This window comes from Cinclus cinclus, chromosome 3 (assembly GCF_963662255.1).
Source record: "Cinclus cinclus chromosome 3, bCinCin1.1, whole genome shotgun sequence".
In the NCBI taxonomy this organism is placed as follows: Eukaryota; Metazoa; Chordata; class Aves; order Passeriformes; family Cinclidae; genus Cinclus; species Cinclus cinclus.
Genome location: NC_085048.1, coordinates 24,592,680 through 24,619,041, shown reverse-complemented (window position 1 = coordinate 24,619,041; position 26,362 = coordinate 24,592,680). Strand labels below are relative to the sequence as shown.

The 26,362-nt window shown below is 36.6% G+C and overlaps 1 protein-coding gene across 6 annotated transcripts in view; it reads left to right on the top strand.

Annotated features, from left to right (window-relative positions):
• DST (dystonin) overlaps nucleotides 1–26,362 on the top strand; it is a 286,945-nt gene that overhangs the window by 137,685 nt on the left and 122,898 nt on the right. For 4 of the 6 annotated variants that reach the window (XM_062489748.1, XM_062489751.1, XM_062489750.1 and 1 more), the window contains 26 exons: nucleotides 5,003–5,115; nucleotides 5,249–5,355; nucleotides 5,894–6,013; nucleotides 6,342–6,437; nucleotides 6,517–6,644; nucleotides 9,533–9,626; nucleotides 9,953–10,107; nucleotides 10,929–11,391; nucleotides 11,479–11,607; nucleotides 11,809–11,886; nucleotides 12,000–12,161; nucleotides 12,256–12,360; nucleotides 14,070–14,165; nucleotides 15,488–15,613; nucleotides 15,968–16,120; nucleotides 16,374–16,528; nucleotides 16,730–16,856; nucleotides 17,341–17,524; nucleotides 18,467–18,624; nucleotides 18,951–19,129; nucleotides 19,342–19,480; nucleotides 20,300–20,493; nucleotides 22,855–23,017; nucleotides 23,712–23,795; nucleotides 23,885–23,992; nucleotides 24,728–24,826. In XM_062489748.1, coding sequence (XP_062345732.1) covers nucleotides 5,003–5,115; nucleotides 5,249–5,355; nucleotides 5,894–6,013; nucleotides 6,342–6,437; nucleotides 6,517–6,644; nucleotides 9,533–9,626; nucleotides 9,953–10,107; nucleotides 10,929–11,391; nucleotides 11,479–11,607; nucleotides 11,809–11,886; nucleotides 12,000–12,161; nucleotides 12,256–12,360; nucleotides 14,070–14,165; nucleotides 15,488–15,613; nucleotides 15,968–16,120; nucleotides 16,374–16,528; nucleotides 16,730–16,856; nucleotides 17,341–17,524; nucleotides 18,467–18,624; nucleotides 18,951–19,129; nucleotides 19,342–19,480; nucleotides 20,300–20,493; nucleotides 22,855–23,017; nucleotides 23,712–23,795; nucleotides 23,885–23,992; nucleotides 24,728–24,826 — 3,715 coding nt within the window. Of the gene's footprint in view, nucleotides 1–5,002; nucleotides 5,116–5,248; nucleotides 5,356–5,893; nucleotides 6,014–6,341; nucleotides 6,438–6,516; nucleotides 6,645–9,227; nucleotides 9,395–9,532; nucleotides 9,627–9,952; nucleotides 10,108–10,928; nucleotides 11,392–11,478; nucleotides 11,608–11,808; nucleotides 11,887–11,999; nucleotides 12,162–12,255; nucleotides 12,361–14,069; nucleotides 14,166–15,487; nucleotides 15,614–15,967; nucleotides 16,121–16,373; nucleotides 16,529–16,729; nucleotides 16,857–17,340; nucleotides 17,525–18,466; nucleotides 18,625–18,950; nucleotides 19,130–19,341; nucleotides 19,481–20,299; nucleotides 20,494–22,854; nucleotides 23,018–23,711; nucleotides 23,796–23,884; nucleotides 23,993–24,727; nucleotides 24,827–26,362 lie in introns of those variants that run through there. The other 2 variants (XM_062489752.1, XM_062489754.1) reach the window with 1 other exon arrangement.

Below are 26,362 nucleotides of genomic sequence, written 5' to 3'. Positions count from 1 at the left end.
TCAGCTTCACCTGATGGTTTGAGGCACTGGAATAATTTTTAAATCACCATATCATATGTGAATATAGAGCTTCTGAATGAGAGGGAAGCCTAGGGTATAAGGGAAGATGTTGCTGACTCAGAGTTGACATTTTATGTCCTTTCCTCAGCATGGGGTATTTGACACCAAGGAACATGCTACAGAACCTTTTGCTGTATGTCCTAATGCCGCAAAGTCAAACCTCCTCACCATTTTTGAGCAGAAGCTCTCCTCTTCCTCTTCTCTAAGTGATCAGACTATCCCTGAAAAAAAAAAAAATCAGGAAAATTAGCCAAGGGTACCTGCAACACTGTGATTTTGTCTCCTGGTCTCATGACAATGTGAGAGCACTGCAAATGTGGGGTACCAATAAAAGAGTGTGGGGCACAAAGAACGGTACATGTTACTTGAATTCCCATTGTGTTGTTGATTCAGTCTTTGTTGAGTCAGAAGCAGGTTCTTTTACAAGCTGTTTTAAAAAGACTTAGATTTGTACCTGATGCAGAGACAAATTCTTTAGTAAGTTCCAGAACATTGACTCTGCACGTAAACTGGTGTAAACACGTTGGTATTTTTGAAACCTTGTTAAGACATAGGCAGATGGTAGGCCTAATTTTATAGATGAAATAATACATTTTTCTTCATTGTCTCATTTGTAGTGTTCCTGAGTAAGTAACAGGAGATGGTTATTTGAAGAGATAGAGCTAAAGTATCTGTTTTACATGAAAAATTATTATTTTTTTTAATTCCTTTCTTTGCAATGTTTCTGTTATTAACCAAAATCTCTAGAATGGATTATTTTTTTGTTTGTTTTTAATTTTTTTCTATGACTGTGTATTCTGGAATGGTCTTTCATTTGTTTTAGTAATTCTTCCATCCCTAATAAAGGCATGAGTCTTTCTGGCACCCATCCTTTTCATTTGCTGTGAACAATGAAAAAAAAGTTAACATCTGTAAGCATTTTCTAACTACAGCAATGGAAAAGCCAATTGGACTATAGCGATGTGAAACACTTCACTCTGCATCTTCAGGTGTATCTTTTTGAGAGTGCTGCTTGAAAGTCTCTGTGTTAGTGTTTCAAGTAAATGTAAGCCAAGAATTAAATATCCTTTAATATAAGGTATTACTCAGGCAGCATGCGGAGTTCTGACTGAGAAAGAATTGTGCAAATTAAACAGTTTAGGTGGTTCATGTAAATAACTTCAGGCTTCTCAGACTTCTGAATGCATTAACAGAATTTTCATGTGGAATATTACTGTGATATATGTATACATATATATATATGTTTTAGTAAAGATAAACATTTTTGTAACTTGAGCAAGTGTCATCCCAGAACAGTGAGGAGAAGAATGTGATTTCATCATCATTGACTGGGAAAATTAAAGTTCAGTTAAACATCTTTTTCCGTTTTGAGGTATCAAATCCCCTCCAAATATAATCTTTTATTCTAACAGGCAAATATTACAGCTGTTAGTTTGGATCTTGAACTATTTTCTAAGTATTATGTTCCAGCAATGAGAAAATCTACATGTACCTAATGTTATTTATTATGCCCAACTCTGATTTCAAGGAGTCTTTGCAGACCAGAAATATCTGCTGTTATTTAGATACTGTTCTCTTCCTTCACTTTGTGGTACTAGGTATTGTTTTCTTGAATTTATCATAATTTTGTCAGCTTCCTAGTTCAGGTGGCATTAATTACACTTTTTTCCCCCATCACTCCTGATACAAATTGTGTCTAATTTCTAACACCTACACGAAGATCTCAAATGGCAGGCACCAGTTTTTTAATAAATTGGATGATTAATGACTTGTAATGTGGAAGCCAAACCCTTGACTTAGGTGTGGCTGCAGCAGAAGCATCTTCTTTGCATGGAATGTTCCAACTTGACTGGTGTTTGGGATGTTTATGTGTGTTTTCATGGCAAGGCCCCAGCCCACTGAAAAATCTGCCATAAGATGACTCACAATATTGTGACAGAAGGTAGAGTCATTGTATGTTACTTAAAGGGCTTTTAGTTTAATTTGTCCTTGATTCCACATAAAATGACTTAAAAATGCCATGCAAATTGACATAAAATAGATTTATAATACATTATAAATAACTTCTACAAAACTCATATATTTGCTCTATAGTTTTTTTAAAAAAAGGAAATGTTTGCCACGATGGATAATGCTTTTAAATCATTAAATGCATTTAAATCATGTAGTTGGCTTCAACTATAGCAATTAAATAAATATGTATTGGAGGATACTCAGCACAACTGCAATTTCAGCAGTTATTTTGAGTTAGTTGACAGATATCTCTGCAAGCTTACAGCATGTAAAAATGGCATTTATTTCTATTTAAAAATGCAAAAAAAATCCCACTATTAAACCAAAGGAACATCATGGCAATCAGTGATTCCCTGAGCCATGTTTTTTGGGTGCACTTTTCTCAGGTTAAAAGAAATCTTTTACTGAGCTCTGGGAGGCAAACTCCTTTTCCTGTGGCTTTGCAATATATCCCTCTACTACTTGTGAAGAGGAAAGGGTGATCTGCAGAGGGGGAGGCCCCAGGCCCTAGGCAGCATCATCTTGCTGTGGCTCATACAAGGTGCTTTTGCATTAAAGTGATAATACTTGTCTTTTCCCTTTCAAAAATCATCACTGGGCTTGTTCTCAGTCAGCTGTGGAACCTTCTGTCTGCTTTGAAAAACCAAAGACGTGCATTATCAAGACAGGCATGAATGCCATCTTCTGTAGTATTTTATTGCAGATCAAGACTTTAGATAAATATAGACCAGTTAATCTAGGACAGTATACTGTGTGCTAAGTGTATCATTAACTGAAAATGACAGCATTCATTGCAATTTTCCCTTCTTCTTAAAGGAAACTGTAAGATAATCCAATTATTTTTGGGGTTGTAGGGATGGGAAGACAAGTTTAAAAGGTGGGGAGCCATCTTGCAGAGTAGACTCTTTTTCAGCTGGCACAGCACTGATGTAAAATGATTTATTATGCAAGAGCAATTGTTTTTATTGATTTCATTACTTGTATTGTGGTGAGAACGACAGTACCTTTTCATCTGAATGAAAGCTTTATTCTAAGGAGATTATTGTGTCAGTGTCTCTGCAGCTTGCAGCTTGTTTTCTGGGAATAGTCAAGGCTTTTACAACATGTCCTTTCATGTTCTGAGACTTGGCAATTGAACAGGCAGTGCAAGTGATTATTCTTGGGACATTTTTATCAAATGTGAAACAAATGTAAAGAAGGCAGGAGGAAAAAATAACCTAAGCAATAGTGCTACACTTACAAAAACCTGATTCTCTTGTGAAAACTGAAATTAAAGCAATTTTTATTACTCATACCATCTCCATTATTGTGGCTGAAACAGGAGATGGGGGTGCTCAGTTTTCTTTTCTAGCACTGTCTTTTATTTTTCATGGATTTTCTGTGCTGCTGAGAGCAAGGGCTGATATTGGTTTCGTTGCATTGTTTTCGTTGCACTGAAATTCAGAGAAGAACAGCGTGAGCTTGATCATGCTCCCACTAAGCATATTGGAAGTAGAAAGTCCCACTGCCTCAGGGGGATTATATTGCACTGCTTACATTTTGTTATTATTAAATGTTCTTTCAAGGCATAATGGGTGCAGTGTTATTATCTGTCTTGTAGGCTTGTCCTCAAAAGAGCACAAGGAACACAGTGATTCTTAATGGCTGAAAAGAAATAGACTTCTATTTACAGTGCCCTTGCAGTTAATTCAAAGACAAGGTTGTACTGAGTTTCCCAAAGTTAATGCCATTTGGTTATTAAGGGAATTCGGGGTGCTGCCACATGAAATGTTAACATTAATTTTGAACAATGGTATTTAACATATTTCTATCTGTGGCAATTATTTAAAACTTCTACTCGGTAAAACTAAGAAAATAGTTCCTCTAGAAACAAAAATGAGAATTTAAGAACTTTATTGTTTGCTGAAAGTTGTATGCCATTTTATTTTTTTTTTATTTTGGTGTTTTGTTTTAGTGTTTTTTTTCATAGTCAGTCTAGTTTTCAGTAGTGTAAGTTTCAGACCCCTGTGGCTCTAGTTGACTTCAGTGAGATGGTGAGATGGTTTTCAGCATGTTTGAAAATCCCTTATTTCTTTCTGGTGGATGGCTGGGAGAATTCCCAGTGCTGAAAGAGGTAGGGAGTAACACACTGAGAATCACAAGATCTAAAACTCAGCTCCTCAACTGCAGATTCAAAGGACAATATTAGTTTCAAAGTTTTACATTAATTTAAAACATTAAAGTAATGATGCTGGTACAGGATTGATATAGGATAATACTTATGGACCTTAAAAATATTTATAGGCAAGATTGGCTTAAGACAATTATTCCATTAAAGCAAGTATTGTGGCTGGAAATGGAGTTTGGCAGGATGAAGGTGTGGAGTTTTAAATGCATGAGAGATGCACTGAGAGTTAGCTATAAGAGAACTAGCACCAATCTGTATCTGAAAGCAAGGCTTCAATGCATTTGAAGAAGCTCATCGGAAAAGATTAAAGAGATATTTTTGTGACTAAACTTTGTTACTGTGTGGCTTCTGACACATGCTGAAGAATTTGATGCAGAATGACTGAAAACTTGTGAAAGTAGTAGAAAGTAACTCCCTCCTGTAAAAGAGAAAGGTGAATTTAATCCCCTCAAGGGTAGTGGAAAGGACAGGGTGTTGAAATACCATGTCAATGCACATGGATAAATATGCATAAGAAAATAGAGGTGTATAAGGGATGGCTGGAAACCAGCTTGAAAATGAAGAGCCAAATGTTGTAGTTTTCTGCTGCTTTTGTTTCTCAGTTAGCAGTGGTCTCAGCTTGTTCATCTGATTCTAGTGAAATCCTTTTATAATGGAAACTCCCTTGCTGTGTCTGTCCATGCTCACGGTTTGATTTACCACTGCAGCAGTAATTTAAAAGTGGTAGAGTTGTAATCAAGTGTTGCTGTTTTTATTTGACAGGCCGGACCTGATAGACATGAATACCGTTGCTGTTCAAAGCAACCTCGCAAACTTAGAACATGCTTTTTTTGTAGCAGAAAAACTTGGTGTTGCCAGACTTCTGGATCCTGAAGGTAAGAGAGCTACAGATGGCTTTGTTGCAAAACCCCCAACACTAAAATGAAATCCAATCTGCCTGCAGGTTGTAGCATATTTGTAGGCATTCTTAAAACTATGTGATAAAGTACTGTTCTGTCTTGCTTTTAGATGTTGATGTTTCCTCACCTGATGAGAAGTCAGTAATAACTTATGTGTCATCACTTTATGATGCATTTCCCAAAGTACCAGAAGGTGCTGAAGGCATCAGTGCAAATGTAAGTAGGAAAACAACACTTGTGCAGTGTGTGAGCTACATTAATGAAATTCTGAATTTCAGATCCAGAATGTTAGCTAGATCTTCCATAGGAATGCTGTCACACTTTTCTTCGACATGTTTTTTCTAGGCGAAGATTTTTGAATCTTTGCTATTTCATGTCATGGACATGAAAATATTTGTGCAAAGAGCTTAACTTAAAAATTGTGCCTGAAGCTGGAGAAAGATCGAGTCAAAGTTCTTACTTTTCAGTTGTAAATGTATAAATTATGCCCTTCTGATTCTTACCACCTTGAAATTTGTTAATCTGGAAAATATTTTGTTTTCAGTAGAATTATATGGGGATCAAAACTGAAGACTGAAATCATATATTTGGAAACTTTAACTGATCTTTAGAGAACAAATAAATATTGTCTCAGAATTGCAGGATTTTAAAATCCATTTTCTATATGCATGAAGACTTCAGTCTTCAAAGCTTAAGTAAACAAGAGTTCTTGATGATTTTCATCTCTTCTGGAATCTTGGTTTTGCTTTGGCAGGATGTTGAAGTCAAATGGGTTGAATATCAGAATATGGTGAACTACCTCATGCAGTGGATCAGACACCATGTCACGATTATGTCTGACAGAACATTTCCCAATAATCCTGTGGAACTGAAGGTGAGATGTGATGGCTTAGATTACTTGTTGGAATTACACTTTATCATACTGACTCAAAGCCTACTTGAACAAATCACGTGCTTGTTGATTTACATAATCAAGTCAACTGTAGAACAGTACTACTCCTTAACCTTTTCAAAATATAATCAATACATTGCTAGCATATGAACAATCAAAAGCAAATCTATACTTTGTCACTGATTGTTTTTTGTAGAGCTCTAGTTGAACAATATAAAGGTAAGCTTGTGAAGAATATTAGAAGAGGTTTGAAGATTAAGGTTATATTCACTGTAAATAAAACTTGATGTTATTTTTCATGTTTTTGTAGGCACTTTATAATCAATATTTACAGTTTAAAGAAACAGAAATTCCACCGAAAGAGATAGATAAATCAAAAATTAAACATCTATATAAACTGCTAGAGGTAAGTTTTAACATTCATTGGAATGTATAGAAGTTCCTTTTCTGTGGCTTAAAATAACAAATACATATGAATTTGTAAGGTCTGGATAGAATTTGGACGCATCAAACTCTCTCAAGGCTACCATCCAAATGATATAGAAAAAGAATGGGGAAAGCTGATTATTGCCATGCTGGAAAGAGAGAAGACCCTTCGGCCTGAAGTGGAGAGGTATGCTAGTCAGTATTTGACAGGCTTTATTAATATATTTTCAGTTGTTTTAACCCATATTGAAATTTGTAAGTATCCTCTTCTATGAAAATGTCCATATTATTTTTCTAAATCAAGCATTTCTGCCTTTGTTCAAGGTTCTGAAATTCTACCTGCCTAGAGGCAGGTCCAGACATAAACAACTTTGGTGGGCTCAGAAGGTTGTGCCTCAGATCATCAAAGCCCTTATACACATACGTAACCACCTTCTTTGTGCAATTAGTCGAAGCTGAGTTTATACCACTTCACATTTCTACTTGATTTCATAGAAGGACCATCCTCATCCTTTCCATTTTTCTGTTGTATTTTTTTATTGGTGTATTTTTCTTGGTGCACAGCACTGTAGGCTAGCATCCTCTGCAGAGGTCATTTTGAAAGTTAGTGGTACTCAAGAGCACACCAAGTGTTTAGATGTGGAAAGGCACAGTAGCCTTCTATGATAGTAGGCTGCAGGACACTTCTGGTACATCACTGATGATGAACATGATTAAGCATTATTAAAGTCTTGGTGCGGTCTGAGAGCATTTTTTAGGTTCTGTGGGAGACATAGGTGCTATCCATTCAGTAATTAAAAAACCCTCTTAAATGATTTTTGGGGCTTCTACCTGTGGGTAGATAAAGACACCTGGATCTGGATTCATTCTGCTTGACTTTATGCATCCAAAGGAGACATCTGAGATCTGAATCACTTCCTAGAGAATCTTCTCGCAGACTTTCTGGTGACAACAGAGTGACCTGTCTCTCTGGTTTAGGTACCTGAAACCAGGTATGAAGAATCTAGACCATTGTCTAGATAGGACATAGGAAGTCCTCAGCAGGAGAGATTTCAGTCAGAGGACAAAGACAGGCAGAGTTGATTAAATATGTGTTATGCTTGCAAGAGCATGACTGAAATGGCAGATTCAGTAGGAGGTGTTGATTCACAGCACTCTACTGTGGAGCAAGTTCCTAAAGAGGAATACAAAGTTGTCCACACGGTACTGAGTTTTCCCTCTTATGCAGAGCAGAACACTGGAAAGCAGCAGCAGAAATACAGCCTGCTAGGTCTTGTAGGTTAATCTGTCCCAACCTGCCAAAAGCAAAGTGTCTGGCTTCACCAATAGAAATTATGTTCATACTTGCAGAAAGCTGGATTATCTTTGTTGAGAATGTGTTTAAATGGCATTAGTTTATTTCTGTTTTATTCATATGGTTTGAGCACAGATAAACAAACATGAACCTAACTTCCTTCCCATATTTCAGGAAGGGTAAACATATTTAAAGTGACAGGTCATGTGGTGATAGTCACTACCTGTGATGGTCTGTAAAATGAGAGAGAAAACTTCATTAAGTGATTCTGGCTTAGTCACCAAGCTAAAAGTATTGATTGATGTGGACACAAGAGCATCATCCATGTTTGTTGCACTGGCTGCCAGTGCATCTCATCATTATGAGGTGTTGATACAGCTGATGGGGTGAAATTTGTGGCAAAAATGTGACTTCAGCCAATACTGAAAACTGGTGAATAATAAAACTTTGCCTGCAAGTCTGTCGAATACTTCTCAAAGTATGAACACAGACAATGTGTAGCCGGACTGGTGTATGGGATCAAAATTAATATGGTGTCAATGAGGAGAGTGCCAAACTGAGCTCTAGTTTGCAAAACTAGCAGAGTTTGGCATTACTGCAGGGATGTGTCTGTGCCTTTGCCCAGTTCTGCTTGGTAAACAATCACCTTATGGGATGGGTGTGGTTGGTCAGGAATCCTAAAAGAAGGAGCTGAAATACGGAAAAAATCACCCCAGCCCAAATTCTGAGTTAAAAAGTAAACTTAAAACCAGTGATCAGACTTTTCATACTTATTTTCTGGTCAAAGCAGCTAGAGACAATTGGCTGTGGATGTGGAAGAAGTTGAAGGGAAATTTTCAGGAGGGCAGTGTAGTGGGATTGGGTAATTAGTGAAGATGCATGCTTGGACAGTGCAGGAATGACAATAGGTTGGATGGTGTATAGGTGTCTCAGATTATATTGTAATGAGCTGGTTAACCCTTATACTCCCCCAGTTTTATTGTGCAGTTCTATTTGAAGGAAAAGGAGCCCAGTCTGGAGGGTATTTGTACTCTACTGTTGAGTGTGGATTTCTCCCTTCACTCCTTTTTGAAACTTTCCATTGAGGAGTCTGAGAGACACTGCAAAGAGTTCTATTAGTTCTTGCTTTCATTTATAGTTATTTAGTGACACTTAAATAAAATATTTGGTGTGTCTGTTTCCTGGAGACGCCCCATTGTTGCTGCCTAGTCTGTACTTGCAAAGCTTTAATACAAGGTAGGAAAGCCAAAAACAAGGTAGCGTACATAGCCCGAGGTAAAATCCTTTGAAGAGCTGGCAGAATATTAATTGCTGGGTTTTAAATGTGCATACTGAAGCCCATATAAAGGAGGAGTCTAGGCGTTTCAAAAGCCAGTAGTGGAATTTCATCCCTAGAAGCTGTACATTTTGCAGGAGTTTTATCTTCATTTTTCAGCAAATGCAAACAGCCAGAAGAACTGTGCTCTGGATGTAAAAATGAATAGCAGTAGTTACAGCTATCATAGCAGTGATTCGCTGTTTAGCAACAGCACTAGTACTCAAACCAGCGTTGACTCTAATGAGAACTTCCTTTCTGTTAATTGTGGTCCCACACTGATTAGATCTTGTATAAGCTTTGGTAATGGAACCTTAGAAGGGAACAGGTAACTTGATGTACGCGTTTGTGCTTTGTGTTAGATGCTGTTGATTCGTTTGTTTGTTTTTAAAGTCATGCAACATGATTGTAAACATAAATAACTTAGTATTTATTTATTTTCTTGAAATGCTTTGGCATCACCTAGGTTGGAAATGCTGCAGCAAATTGCAAATAGAATTCAGCGGGACAGCCGGAGCTGTGAGGACAAACTGGTACTTGCCAGGAATGCTCTGCAGTCTGTAAGTCAGTCAGTGATGTTATTTGTTTGTATTCATGAATTTATAAAAGTTGAATGGCAAAAATTTCTTGAGGGTTTGTGAGGGCAACCTTAATAGCTGCTACTTTTATTTTCATTGTCCTGTTAAGGTAGCATTTCTTCAAGAAAATACCACCTAGGTTGCCTAGAGTGTGTTCTGCTTTTTTTTTTTTGTTTTGTTTTGTTCTGTAGTTAATTAAATGCTTCAGAATCGATTCAAGATAAAAGTAAGTTCTTTTAAAAAAATCTTAGAGCCTATATCTCTTTGGTTTTAGCTGCAAGACTTATGACTTTCTCTTATTTATTAAGGACACCAAGCGGTTGGAGTCGGGGCTCCAGTTCCAACATGAAGCAGAGATAGCTGGGTATCTTCTTGAATCTGAGAATCTTCTCCGCCAACAAGTGATTGATGCCCAAATTCTTATTGATGGAAAATACTATCAAGCAGATCAGCTTGTTCAAAGGTACTTTACAGTATGTTTGTGTGAATAAATAAATGTCCAAAATACAGATTCCCAAGCTGGACAAAATTTTCAGTTCTTTATGCGTGCACTTTGTGTCTGTCACTGGGCACCCAAATATCAGATATTCTGGTGGGTGTATTGCCCAAAAGTATTGAAGAAAACAGGAGTTATTGTACTTATTTATGAAAATGAAGTCAACTGCTGAAGATGACTTAATGTTTAATGTTTCCTAGATATCTGTGTGTAAAGATGTTAGCTTGTTTTATTGCACGTAAAATACATTTAGAATTTACTAACTTCAATTTTTTTAAATGGAGGCAAGATTTCTGGTGACAGCTGTAGGTGTATTAACAGGTAATAAGCGGGGTAACAGTAGGCTATGTGTGCCACTGTGTACAGTGTTGGCAGAAAGAAACTGCATAATTTTTGCTTTATGATGAAGTGGCTCCAAAGCTTTTTTGGGGATTTATCCTTGGACTGATTGAGATGAAGTTCATAACTCCTTGGCAGTGAACTGCAGCTGTTTGATCTACCACAACATGTAGTGTCTTGTAAATTTCTGGTTTGGCGATTCCTCCCTGCAATTGTGTATAGTGCACGTTAGTGCATTTTTTTCAGCCTTTGCCCAATTTCTGCATTTATTATCTGTATAGAACTATAAGCTGATATTCTCTGTACTTTCTGATAAAAATACTTTTTCTAAATATTTAAGTGCAGCTGAAGTGTAAGAGATAACATGAGCTCATGTCGCTATTCAGTTAGTCATGATAAACCTTAAGCGTACATTGTTTTTTGTTTTTTTTTAAATTCTAATTTAATAGAGTTGCAAAACTTCGTGATGATCTGATGGCACTACGGACTGAATGTTCTTCTGTGTACAACAAGGGGCATGCACTGACTGCAGAGCAGACAAAGCTGATGATATCAGGAATAACTGAAAGCTTAAACTCAGGATTTACAACAAACCTAACGCCTGAACTAAATGCTGCAATGTCACAAGGTTTAACACCTCCTTTGACTTCTTCCAGTTTGACATCTGGCCTTTCATCAGGTCTTACTTCCAGACTGACACCAACCATCACTCCTGCTTACCCATCAGGCATCCCACCACGGTTAATTCAGAGCTATGTGACAGGAGTAGACAGCGGGACTCTGCAAACACTCAAACTGATGCAAATCAGGAAACCTCTTATGAAATCAGCTTTTGTGGATCAGAATTTGACAGAAGAAGAGGTGAACATGAAGTTTGTCCAGGACCTGTTGAGCTGGGTGGAAGAAATGCAGGTAGCAATTTTTGCAGAAACAGTTTTCTCTTAAAGATTACGTTTACTTTTTATAGATCATGGCTAATCTTTTCTTCCTGTTTGTAAGGTTCAACTTGATCGAGCAGAATGGGGTTCAGATTTGCCAAGTGTTGAAAGCCATTTGGAAAATCACAAAAATGTCCACAAAGCTATTGAAGAATTTGAATCCAGCCTTAAAGAAGCCAAAATCAGTGAGGTACTGCACCATGTTCTTTATTTCTTTGATTACTTTCATACTGAGTGACCCATAAACTAATGCTGAATTTTAGAACTGTTTGGATTTCACAGTCTTACCTTTACTTCTGATCTCTGCATGACTTATAAGAAAATCATAAGATCTAATGGTTTAACGTATCTAAACTTCTTATTGTCTTTTGATCTCATATACCAAATATAGATCCAAATGACTGCCCCTCTTAAACTCAGCTATGCAGAAAAGCTGCACAAACTGGAGAGTCAGTATTCAAAACTCTTGGTAAGTTAACCATACCTCTTCCATGTTCAGCTTTTCACTGTGCATAATTCCTAATAAGGGATGAGCTTTAAATTCTGATTATTTAAAATCCTTTTCTTTTCCTTTAATAAAAGAATACATCAAGAAATCAGGAAAGACATCTAGATACTCTTCACAATTTTGTGTCTCGTGCTACTAGAGAGTTGATATGGCTGAATGAAAAAGAAGAGGAAGAGGTTGCATATGACTGGAGTGAAAGAAACCCCAATATAACAAGAAAAAAGGAATACCATGCAGTATGTATTGCTAATATATAATCCAGAGGGAATAATTAAGTTATCTTTGATAATTAGGGAAAGTTATAAAACTTTTTTTTTTGTCTGAAAAAAGGAATTAATGAGAGAACTGGATGAAAAAGAAGAAGTTATTAAATCAGTACAAGAAATAGCTGAGCAATTGCTTCTTGAAAACCACCCAGCCAGGCTAACCATTGAGGTAAGCTAACCAGCACCAAAAAGGGAAAATTTTTGGGATTTAAAAGAGCTGAGTTTTGGGGGAAAGAATGCAAACTTAGATAAAATGAAACAAGACTCTAAATTAAAGGGGCCTATTAAAATTTCATCTTCAGCATCTATGTGTATTTATCTTCCAGTTTCCAAAAAATAGAAACAGTTTTATAAAGTTATGGTTACAGCTTGGATTGCTTAGATGAAATCTCCTTAAACTCTAAAATTAATGGGTGTGTACAGATGTTTCTGGTCATGCAACTTCTAGAGTTGTTGATACAAATTGAATTGACAGACTGAGGGCACAGAGCAGTCCTTATATCATTTCTGTCCTGTTGGATTGAAAGAAATTTCAGTTAGAGCTTTTGTGATCACTTACTGTATGTGCAGATTCCTATTATGATTTAGGTTTGGTATCATAACTTATGAGTGAATTATGAAGCTTGTTTGGATATTAAAAATCTGACCAGATGATATGATTTACTTCAGGCTTGAATCTAGCTCTATGTTATATATGTAAACAATTCACAGAAATATTTATTGTAGCTGTTGTAGGGTCCTAACAGGTTTTCAAAGGAGAATGTAAAACACCTTTCCTTGTAGACCTTCAAGGAGAGAGTAGATACAGACAGTGGGGGGTAAAGACTGAAACAGTAAAAATATGATTTATTACAGAAGAATAATAAGTTAGTGGGAATGTATTTTTATTGTTCTTAAGCTTTGTGAGTTTAGATATGCAAAATGAGAAGTATGAAGAAAACCCCTCCCTTCCTTCCTTCTCATGATATCTACTTTGAATAATAAATGACCTTTTGCATCATGTGGGCAGTTCTGTTCTTTAAAAGTATAGGCTGTTCTAATGGGTTCTTACTGGTGTAAGTGTGTAAATACACTGAGGATGCCTGTTATGAAACCATCGCAGTCGCGATGACTGTGCAGGTTATGCTGTCTCCAGTGATGCTGTATTGGGATGTTTATGCAAAATATCATTTTTTAAAAACTCGTTTTCTACGGAACAATATATGCATTAATGCATCAGTGTGGAATTCCTGGAAGGCGGTGTAAAAAACAGTTTGGATCTGGGGATGGCAGGAGTTGAAGCCCCGAAATTGGGGGCGATTTCCCAAAGGCAGGAGCGCCCCCTGCCGGCGAGCGCGCGTGCGGCTCCTCGGGGGCTCCGAGCTCGGCGTTCCTGCGCCGCTGCTCCCCAAAATCGGGCATGGCCCGCACGCCTGGCGTGGGATTTTATCTGTGTGTTAATTAGCTGTGTGTGTTCAGTGCTGCTTTAATACGCGAACTGTGTCCAGGCAAGACTCCAGCTGTTTTGATTGAGTAAATAGGCACACAGAATTGTAGATGAGCTTAGACTGGAGGAACCTCAGGGGTTGTACTCCAGCTCATTGCTGGAAGCTCTGTCTGGGATTTGTTTGGCCAAATTCTGACCAGGCCAGAGGATGATTTCAATGATTTCACATTCCTTCTGAGCAAGTTTTTTGTTTGACTATGCTGTAGTGACAGGGTTTCTTTCTCACATCTAATTGGAATTTTCCTTGCTGCAGCTTAATTTTCCAGGGTGAGGTGATCCAGGTTTAGCTATTTGTGTTTGCTGCATTACTTTTGTGTTTCCTAAAATTCTGTAAAGTTATTCAAGTTTTAGTTTCCATTTCCATTTGTAAAATATATCTCCCTTCCTCAAAGGCCTATAGAGCTGCAATGCAGACACAATGGAGCTGGATTCTTCAGCTCTGCCACTGTGTTGAACAACATTTGAGAGAAAATGCTGCATATTTTGAGGTAAGAAAGTAAATAAAGCAGGATATGAAATATTTTAAGTTTTGCTCACAGTCAAAAAGTTCCGCCAAAAGCTCTAGTTGTTCTCTCAGAGTAATTGTAGAATTGACATTTGTCTTATACAATCAGTAGATGATAAGCCATGCTCCCACAGTGTTGTCACACCTCTCTTTCTTCACTACAGTTATTTCAGTTCACAGCAGGTGAAAATCTGGCCTGAGATTTTTTCAGTGCTGCAGCTGCAAGTAGGGACTCTGAGAATGAAACCTTGTTCTCTCCCTGTCGTGCGTAACTGCTGTCAGTGGAGCTTCTGTGGATGATGTAGTGTGGAGGGTGGCTGGTGATGGCCATGGGAGAACATACTCCAGATGGCTATTCCAGGACTACTCAAAGCAAAATGGAGTGTGCAGCACTGTTAATAAACAGAGCAGAGAACACCCTGACAGCAGACACATCCCATGGAACACCCATCTGATTATCTCATTGTCACCCATTCACATAATCAGCAAATGAGGAAGTTACTTGTGTTAGCATGCTCACATGTGTGAGCATGATAGACAGAGGAGTATTTGTGTTGGTTTTGTTTCTTTTTGAGTCTACTAATTTAAAAGATTTAAATTATAAGGATGAATCCTTAGTATCTTGTGGGTTGCATGGTTGAAGAGAAGGGGGATGATGAAGGGGTGACATGCCTTTGGATGAGAAGGTTGAGAACTCAGAGTTAGGAACAGGATACTGGAGAAGACATAACAATTTGAGCTCCTCGTGACAGGGGGAAGAAACTGAAATTCTGGATTTAAGAAATGGGGCTTAAGGGAGGGAATGGGGTTACCCTTCCCAGTCGTGCCTAACCAGGACCCTTGTTTGGGTGTGCAGATACCCTTGCAGAACTGCCAAGTGTGGCAGTCTTTTCCCTTCCTGCACAAAATGTTTGCCTCAGCTGTGCTCCCTAGATTTTGCAGCTAGTTTCTCTGGTTTGTAGGCTTTCTCTGTGCTTTCTATATGAAAGTAATTGCAATTCCAAGGAAAGCAAGACTGACTTAATAATTTTTTTTCATTGCAGGAATGGTCATTAACTGTAGATTCAATAACTGCAGAATTAATTTTGCATGGAGCTCATACCAAGAATAACTGGTGTTAACAGTGTGTGCCTTTTTGAAGAGTACATTTAGACATGAGATCATGAATAACTGAGTGAGGTGCAGTGGTCACTTCAAGTGATCAGAAAAAGTTGTTTTAAAAGACAGTACTTGAAAGATTCAGTGTAGCTGATTCTGTATTTTTTAGGTTGTTTAAAAATAACCCAGATAATTATTTTATCCTAGTTTTTCAGCGATGCCAAAGAAGCCATGGAATATTTGAAGAATTTAAAAGATACCATATACCGAAAATACAGTTGTGATAGATCAAGCAGTCTTCATAGGCTGGAAGACCTTGTCCAGGAGTCTATGGTAAGATCTTTGGTAGGATCCTATTAACAGGAATTACAATGGAACAAGAAATGTGTAGGTTATGGTGGAATATAAAATGTGTTAGGATTATTTATTTGAAGGAAAAATCCTGATTTTTCAGAACTTACAAATTATTGACTGTTTTTCATAACTTTAAAATAGAATTTTATTTATATTTACAATACCAGATGTAGGAAGACGGTGGCTTCAGAAAGATACTTTGTTTTTGTAAAATGTTACTTTTGGAAAACACGGTAGAAGGAGTCAAGGGGAAAAGAAAGCATAACAGGATCAAAGAGGCAGTACTGTGTTCTGGACATCCCTTATGACGTACTCTTTTCTTAACTGTTCTAGGAAGAAAAAGAGCAACTCTTGCAGTACAAGAGCACAGTAGCAGGCCTTGTGGGAAGAGCAAAGGCAATAATTCAGCTGAAGCCAAGGAACCCTGACTGTGTACTCAAAACATCCATTCCAATTAAAGCCATCTGTGACTATAGACAAATTGAGGTTAGAAACTAAAATTTCCTCAAATCAATTACAGATGTAAGAATTCAGCTAAAGTTTCATTAATTACTATGTTCCTGGAGAAAGCTGGGCTGTAAATTTCTTCCACCCTAGTAAACAAGAGCAAATCCTTTGGTTAGAACATTGGTTTTGTTGTTCTGTTGCTTGTTTGTTGACAGCATTTTCAGAAGTGCTTTGTACAATTATTTTGTAATGCTTGGCTCATGAAATTATTCTGCTTTTCTGTTAATACTAGATAACTATTTACAAAGATGATGAGTGCGTGTTAGCAAACAACTCCCATCGTGCTAAATGGAAAGTCATTAGCCCAAGTGGTAATGAGGCCATGGTTCCATCTGTATGCTTTACAGTTCCTCCACCAAACAAAGAAGCAATAGATACAGCCAACAGGTAGGGACAAAGTAAAACCATCCCTTTTCTATTAAAAGCTAATTACGTGAAGCTTGGGTTAAAATAATATCTCGTGGTTTTTGTTGTTGGTGGGGTTCTTTTTGTTTGTTTGTTTAATTTTATTTTTTTGTTGTTTTTGTTTTTCCTTTTTCTGTTTTTATGTGTTACCCTGATCTGAGGTTGGATATTTTTTTGTTTCAGGATTGAACAACAATTTCAGAATGTTCTGGCCCTTTGGCATGAGTCACATGTAAACATGAAGAGTGTGGTGTCCTGGCATTACCTGACAAATGAAATTGAAGTTGTTCGAGCTGGCAATGTTGCCTCAGTAAGTGTTATGGCTAGGAAGAGCTCTTAACCATTTACTAGGAAGTCACAGGATAGCTAAAACTGTGCAAGATCACAAACTTTCAAATCATATTTGCAATACCAAAAAATGACATTTTCCTACCTAATTTATCACTGTTACTGTTGGAAAGAGGAATCTGAGATAATTCTTGAAGTGTCCCTACTTGTCCTTGTAAATTGTTTGTTGCTGCATGGCATTAGATGGTAGAAATGAAGTCCGATGTAGGGTTGGCTTAACAGAGGTCCTTCCTGATATGAAAGATTGAAAAGGATTTTATGTTAAGTTGTAAGTTATCAGCTGTCAAGAGGACTCCAGCTAAGGGACAGTGAGCTTTCAGAACCTCAAGTCTTTGAATTTACCTTCTTAGTAAGTGATCAGTATTGTTTTTTGATAAAAAGCATCACAGGAACTGTGTGAGTGATACACCATTGCTGACTGTGTTTGGGTCTATAATCTGTTGCAGATAAAGACAATGCTGCCAGGTGAGCATCAGCAGGTTCTAAGCAATTTACAGTCCCGCTTTGATGATTTTGTGGAAGACAGCCAGGAGTCCAAAATCTTTACAAGCTCTGATACAGCACAGCTGGAAAGGGAAGTTAATGTTTGCAAGCAATACTATCAAGAACTTCTCAAGTCTGCAGAAAGAGGTAAAACTTAGCTTAGAACAGTAGAAAGATGCCCTTATGACAGAGATTTTGTTCTTTATCTTGAGATAAAGATAATATCACCTCTTTTATTATGGGGATATTGTTACTGCCTGTGTTCTTTTGTACAGAGTCATTTTAACAATGTGTGCAATTCCATTGTATAGGATTTTTTTTTAAGCTTTGTATATATTAAACTGTACAAATGTTGATGTTTTACATAATATACAGAATGCTAAAAAAACTTTTACACCTAGGAATTTATTATGTGCAATACAGTTCACTGCTTAGTTCTCTGTTCCTTGTTTTTGAATGCTGGAAAAACAGCTTGATCACTTTATTAATAGAGTTTGTAACAGGATGTCCTAGGGAGTTCCAAACCAGGACACAGAATTAGAACTTTTTTCACCCGGCTAAGGCAAGGAAAACTTATTTTTTTCCTAGCTTCACAGGATGCCTGTAGTTACTGCTCTCTTAACTCTCATACTGTATTAATACAGTGAGAACAGAAAGCTTAAAATAGCTCTTCTGATTTACTGTTGAGTAGCTGATGACTTAAAGAAATACAGTAGTGCAAAGCTGATTGTTTCATTAGCAAAATTCAGGAATGACATAGTGCCCTGTGTGTCTGAAGGAGGATTTATGTCCCTGATACCACTGATTAAAAGAATTGGTCACTGAATTTAGCAGTGTCACCATAGAGGTAATGCCTGTGCAGAGTGATCACAGATAGTTATTTTTCATGTGTGAGGAGATGTTTTAATAAAAACAAAAATTAAGAGTTCCTAAAATTTGCCTTAAAACCAAAATTTCAATGGAAACTGGTGGCATTTAGGCCAGTCATGAAAAGACCTGTAGAAGAATGACTTTATAAAGTGTGACAAGTTATGGTGAAAATGACATGATGACTTTGCTGGCTAACATGTGCCTTAATTCTTTCAACAGAGGAGCAGGAAGAATCTATTTACAATCTGTACATCTCTGAAGTCAGAAATATCAGACTACGACTGGAGAGTTGTGAGGAGCGGTTAATACGGCAGATCCGGACACCAATGGAAAGGGATGATGTACATGAGAATGTCCTTAGGATTTCAGAGCAAGAGGTGAGCCTTTGAGAAAGTCTGTTTTACCTAGGAAAGGTTTTATTTAAAAAACAAGTAAATCCTGACTTTTGAGTGTAAGCCAGGAAGGTTTGTAGTGTACCTTGAAAGGAGGACTCAAATATTTAGCTCGTGTTTGTGAGCAAGAAGATGCTGATCAATGGCAACTGTTAAGTTTTCCTATTACACATACACTTCTCTTCAATTTTTTTCAACAATGCTGTAATCAAAGATGCAAAGGAGGGCAGACCTGTACTCAAAGTGATACGTAGAGTATATATCAGGTTGATGTAGGATGAAAGCACTATCAATCACCTTTCATTTTACAGAAACTGAAAAAAGAACTGGATCGACTAAAGGATGACTTGGGAGTCATCACAGATAAATGTGAAGAGTTTTTCAGTCAAGCTGCCGGTTCACCTTCAGTCCCTACTCTGCGCTCTGAGCTCAATGTTGTTATACAAAACATGAACCAAGTTTACTCCATGTCTTCCATTTTCATAGATAAGTATGTACTAGGCTGTCTTCCACTGCACATATTTTAAGTTACAGTTTTCTCTTAAATTAAAACTATTAGTATGGATAATATTGATCAAGGAAAAGGGAGTTAACATTTTAACATTGCATAAAGGGGTACCCTGTGACCAGAAAAGGCTGAAAAACACAAATGTGTTGAGTGTTGTTATTGATGGTTCAGTTAACAGAAGGTCTGTTTTTCAGATTAAAAACTATAAATTTGGTGCTGACGAACACCCAAACAGCAGAATCATTAGTAAAACACTACGAAACTAAGTTGTGTGAAGAAGAGGCAGTAACAGCTGACAAAAACAATATTGAAAATCTGATGGGTACATTAAAGGTAAGAGCTGGCTGGTGCCTTTTCATGAGCAAATCAAAAAAATAAGACAAAAGCTATCTATCTTGTAACACCTGATTTTGTTATGCTACACTCCATAGTGTATCAAACATTGGGTTGTGTATTTAGTTTTAGGTGGCATTAGCTTTGGCATTTCAGAAAAAAATGGCAGCTTTGGAGCATTAGGATTTGGATGGGTTGAAAGCATGTTTCTGCTGTTGAAAAGACATTGGAAGTATCTTAACTTGCAAAAGTGGCACTTGTTAATGCTTCAGTAAGATTTGCTTTGCTCTTCAGATGGTAGCATATACTTAGGGTAACATAAACATATATTTATATTATATAAATTTGACCAAAATAAGATTCTTACTACTGCTTCAGTGTACTAATCAAGGTTTCTTAGGAAGTTTGGCAGATATCTTTGAGAAATGGAAAGATAGAAATTCAGCATTTTTTGTTTGTTGTATATAATTCATTTTGATATTACAAATTCTGAATAATGCTTTTTTGCTAGGTAGAATGATTGGCATCTGCCTAGTAATTTATTTTTGAAAGCTGTAGTTTATAAGGTGAGTGTGTTCATTCGATGCCTGTGTTTTGGCCCACGTGTTGTGGGGATTGTTATTACTTAGAATTATTTTGCAGTTTATTGCTTCAGACCCATTCTGGTGCCACTTGAGTATTTGAGCAAGCAGAAGTAAAATATTATTTGAAGCATTTTTATTGATTAATTTGTACAGCATACTCATGTAAAATACTAATTTAAAAAATAGCGTCATAATTTAGGGGTTATTTGCACCTTTTTTTTTAATCACCTACTAGCAATGGAGATCTGAAGTAGATGAGAAAAGACAAACATTCCATGCCTTAGAGGATGAGCTGCAGAAAGCAAAGATGATCAGTGATCAGATGTTTAAAGTGCACAAGGAACGTGATCTTGACTTTGACTGGCATAAAGAAAAAGTTGATCAGTTGGCTGAGAGGTGGCAAAATGTTCACTCTCAAATTGAAAATAGGTTTGTATGACTTCTTATTATAATCTCTTCATGTTTTTACTGTTTTGTAAACAATACAAGTTTGTTTTTTTATTTCTGAGGAAAAGCAATTAGAAATGAGTGTTAAAACAGGTATGAATAATTTTCTGAACTGTGTTTGGAATGTGCTGGGATGAAGACCTTTATTGTGCTGTTGGCATCATTGCCTTACTTTTCCACAGGAAATGTCTGTTACTGTTAAGCTCCAAAAGATGAACAATATACAGAAACTTACCACTAACTGATACACATTAGAGATATATTGTCTTCTCTTTAAAAGAAACCAAACCTGCCGGAAATGCCTGGCAGTCCTATGGAAATACCATCTGTTTCTCCACATAATTAGTTCTGATGAGCTAAATTGCTGAGCTGATTCATCAGTTATGATTGGCTTCATGTTAATTTGCTTTTAATCCCTCAACTGTTAAGTCTGTATGTTCATAGGTTCCAGTGACTTCTGGGATAATTTTTGGTGCAATAACTTTTTGGTGAAGGACCTTTTATTTTTTTAATATCCAGTGAAGATAGTGCTCTAAATTCATCCCTTTACTGTCAAATTTATACTGAAAAGTGTTGCTTAAGTACACATGCCTACGAGGGTGTGTGAATACAGCAGAACACACCTCCCCATCTTTCTGAAGGAGATGTCCATACATGGCATTCCTGGATATGCTTTTTCCTTCAGTTTCTACAGTCTTGTTTCCTGTATGTAAAGGAAGCAGAACTGTAGAGGCTGAAGGAAAAACTATGGTCAACTGTTGAGGAGTCCTGTACTGTGAAGTCTGAACTTACTTCCTTTGAAATATACTTTACTTTGTCATTATAGATAGCCTGAAAAAGAACATTGAAGATAATGCTGTTGATGTAAAAGTTCACACAACACCTGTCACATTTTTGTCCTCCTTTTCTAAGGGGCGAATATACATTCAAGTGCAATATTGAAGTTATTCACTTGTAATTAACTAGTTTAATTGTGTCTGTTTAACATTGCTGGAAGTTAAAAAGAAGATGGGTTAAAGGTCATTCATTTAAAGCTGGCTGCAGAATGGCTACCTTAAGTTTCTTCTCTGTTTTTTCATCCATTGTTAGTGTGCCATAATTTAAATCATTAAACAGTAGTTTTATGAGGTACCAAAGTATTCTTCAAGAGAGTAAGCATGAACCTCATGCTGTCCTCTCAGACCTGTATCCTGAGCAGAATATGCTGAAAAATGACTGCCAATACGTAGTGGCTTCTGGTGTACATAGGACAGATTGTGGTAACTGCAGTACAGAGCTGTAAACAAGCTGCTTTCTGCAAATATTATCTCTGCTTCTTCCTACCAGCTTGACACTAATAATCATTATACAAAATTTATGTACAAATATTTGCTGCAGTTATCATGATCTTTTCTCTTTTTCATGGGTATTCGCTTTAAAACATGCTTAAGTACGAAACCTGAGCAAAAATATTTTCTTTGCTTGCTCTTTTTGAATCTCCTTTTGGCATCTTAAGAGCAACACTAGAGCAATTCAAAGCATTTATTCCAAGTCAAACTGTAAAAGGTTATTTAATTATCTTTATTCTGCAGTGTTTTGTGGTCATATTTCTATGATCTTTTAAGTAGAATCATAGAATATCCTGAGTTAGAAGGAGCCCACAAGGATCATCAAGTCTAATTCCGGGCTCTGTGCAGAGCAACCACCAAAATCCCACCATGATAATAAGCAGCAGCATAAGGATCATGAAAGAAAAACTGTCATTATCTCCCTCATTATGGAAATGACTTTAAATAAAAACACAGAACTCTCTTTTTAGGTCAAAAACATGATTTAAAATTAGATGTACATGCGCAGTTACTTTTGCACATTACAGTAATTAGAGTCTTTAGTTTTAGTGTAACTCCTGCTGTTTTGTGGGAGGCACGGAGAGTGTGATGAACCATTACTTGACTCCAGCATGGCACACTCCTCAATTCATAAGGTCACATTTTAAAAACTCTTAACTTCTTGTAACAGAGCTGATTGATGTAGCAGAGCCCTCCCTCTTTCTTGGGGTTTCCTGTGCTCATAGAGTTTCAAGCAGTTGAACATGCTAATGAGGGATATATAGAGTTTCTTGTGTACTAGGAGTTCTCCTGGATGTCGTTTATGACAAATGGAAAGAGTTCATCAGTCTGGGAGCCCTAGTGTTTGAGAAGTGAATTTGCTGTTTAATTAGTGTTACCTTAGTATGTTTATACAGTGAACTGTAACAGAGCTAAGGCATTTGAAGCCTTTAAAGCTGTATTTGTCTTAGTGTTGTATTTTTTGTTTTTAATATTAATCTTCTCCCCTTTGATTTGTTTTCTAAAATAAAATCAGGTTGCGTGACTTAGAAGGTATTAATAAATCCCTGAAGTATTATAAAGATACTTACAATTCTTTGGACACTTGGATTCAACAAGTGGAAGATACTCAGCGAAAGATTCAAGAAATACATCCTGAAAATAGCAAAGCATTGGCTAAGCAGTTGAACCAACATAAGGTATGAAAGGGCTGTCATTGTGGCAAACTACTGTGTTAAGCACTAACCAAAGAATTACAGTGTCAGTGATCTCAGTCTTGTTTATTAATATGAGGGGCTTATATCCATCAGCACCTCTGTAAATCTCCTAGTAATCACCAGATTTTATGATTTTGTGTTTATAGTGCAACCATGACTATATCAACCAGTGCCTATTATCACTGTTTTATAGACCAGATTGTTGGTCCTCAGGTGTGCAAGAACATCAAAACTTTAAACTTCTGGACTTGCCTTACCACCTGATTTCATATTTAGTGCTCCTTTTTTTTTAATTTATGGATGTAGAAATATTTCCATGGAAGCAGAGCTAAATGCAACATCTGTCTCCTGCAAGAAGGAAATGCAGTATAAATAGGATAATAAATTACATGCACAAAATTATATATTCCTGATTTTGTTTTAAGTTCGTTCACCAACTATTAACCTGGTAGGTTTTTTCATTACTTCTGTACTGTAAACCTGATAAAGCTGAGGACATGGGCTTGAGCATAATTACTTGTACACATACACATAGGAGCATATTAGGTAAAGTAGATGTTAACAAACATTTATTTAACATATTTATGTTAGAGATTGTTAGATAAAGTAGAAATGTTAATTATAATAGTAATAAAAATGACTTTTTAAGGTGAAAATGTACATTCATATTTTACAGATGCTGGTTTCTGAGATTGAAATGAAACAAAGCAAAATAGATGAATGCCAGAAGTATTCAGAACAATACTCAGCTGCTGTGAAGGTAACAATGACATTACCCTTATAATCCTATCTTTTTATTGTCACTATCATGAGTAATGCCTGTAATTTTGTGCACTTTCTCTTATACAGGACTATGAGTTGCAGACCATGACCTACAGAGCTATGGTTGACTCCCAACAAAAATCTCCAGTAAAGCGCCGAAGAATGCAGAGCTCATCAGACTTCATTATTCAAGAGGTAAATGTGAGTCTTTGCTTAAAACAGAGTAAACACAAGAATTCAGTTTCAGATTTATTAATGATTGAGTATGGTAATCCAAGAAAGATTGTTTTTTTTCTTTGTAGATACATGATATAAAAAATTTTCTCTTGTTCCTTATGCTGCATTTTGGTAGCAAGACAGTATAATGCAGCTGATTTCAAAAAGTCACCCTAATTATAGAAAGCTGTATGAGAACTGTAAACTCAGTAAAACTGCCTCAGTAAAACAGTTTATAATTACCTCTGGACTGGATCTTGGTCACAAGAAACAAGAAGTTCATCTTGACCATAGTAAAACCTACCAGATTTTGACACTTTGATAGATTTCACGGTAAATCAGCCTCATTTGGGTGAGAAAGATAAATCTGTCTCCCTGCTACTTGTTAGAGAGAGGAGTAATGATAAGCATGGCTTTCCCCTCTTGAGACCTTTTATTAGAGATAGAAGAATCAAATGACTGTCAAGTCAAAATTTTGTCTTCTGTTTCTTCTTCTTGTGGATCTGCTCATAGATCTTTAGGATATATTTGTTCAAGTGCACCTTGTTGAAAGCATTGAAATTTGGAATCAAAATTAGGACTTTGGATTCCACAATCATGATTTTGAAATCAGAATCAGGATAGGTTCTAGAGCAGTGTCTACCACTTCTTTTCAAGCTCAATGGTAGCATTCACCTCTGTGACACCTACCCCTCCCTCTCTTTTTCCCTACAGTTCATGGATCTACGGACTCGGTACACTGCCTTAGTGACTTTGATGACCCAATACATTAAGTTTGCAGGTGATTCTTTGAAAAGACTGGAGGAGGAAGAGGTAGGTCATACTCTGGCAGTCAACCAAGTGAAAAGAACATCTAGGCAAACAAAATGCAATATACCTGTTGGAATAATTCACAAAGTTACCAGCAGATGTGGGAAACTAAAATTCCTTATGTAGTGCACATTATATGGGAATATAACAGTGTTAGCACTGTTATCATTCAGATAAGCAAAATTCTGTACCATCCATACAATTTGCCATACAGTTCTTCCATCTAGTGAGATCATATGATTCATTGAAGTCTGATGGAGATGTAGTTTAAACTTAAATAGTAATACTTTCAATTTTAATACCCTACGGGTTGATCTTTTGGATAAAAGCAGACATTAAGATGAAGGAAAACTCACAGTGTATACCCCATGTATATGTATTTTTAATATTGCATAGTATGCATTCTGGTCCACTTAACAACCTACAAGGAAGTTCTTTCGACAGGGAGATGAGATGCCCTCTTAATTAATTTCTGAAGTTAGTTTGATCTGTTGAGTTATTTTTTTTTCCTTCTGCCTTTCCACTGTATTAATTCCTTGGGGTCAAACAGCATTTTGGTTATGCTTAGTGTTGGATCTTACTTGCAACAGTAGGTTATTGAAATTAGGCAGACAAATTATTCAAAGTACATACTTGCTGCAGAGCAAATCTTCCAAATAATTGAGAGGAAAAAAAAAAAAAACCCTTCAAAATTTTTCACTTTCTTTTGAAAACTGACTCTCAGAAAGAGATTATATAGTCATTCTTTAAGGACTACATTGCTTGAGTATAAGCTGTATAAATTGGATAAAATTGGAGAATACTACAGTATGGGTATAATTTTTAATGTTATATTTTAAAGAGAAAAACAGTTCTTAAATGAATGCTATATAAATCTGGGGCTGGTTTTGTCTTTATTGGCTTTTCTTGCTATTGAATACCTCTGAACCAACACTAAACAGCATGTATCTTTGGGCATCATCAAGTGGTGGAGCAAACTGATGGAAATACATAATGTTTGTTGAAAAGTAGCCCTTTAAACTGAGGGTTTAGTATGACTAATAATGATAATGGCATCAAGGATAAAAAGTCAGTCAAAGAAAATGGAGCAAGAAATCTGTGAATGTTGATAGACTTCATGTCCTTGAAGAACAAGTGGAATCTTTCAAAATGTTTAGAGTTTCAGTCTGCTCTGAGTCTCCAGGATTGCTTTTTTTTTTTTTTTTTTTAACATCAAGTACCCCTCCATCTTCCTTCTTCCTCTACACCCTGTCAGCCTTCTAAACCTTTGGTAGCTTCTTCGAAGATAACCTAAGCAGGTTTTCAGTCTCAAAATAATATAATGGGTTTTTTTTCCTCTTTAATCAGGGTAGCAAATCAGAAAAAGAGTAATCTCTCTCAAAAGAGAAAAGAGGGTTTTTTTCCTTCTGGGAAGAAAAATTCTTCACAGACCACTGAAGTCTGTGATTGTTTCAAGATTTTCTTTTATGCAGTCTTTCTTTCTAATTCTCAGTAATGGTATTAAGAAAACACAGAATGAGGAATAAATAAGATACTTTC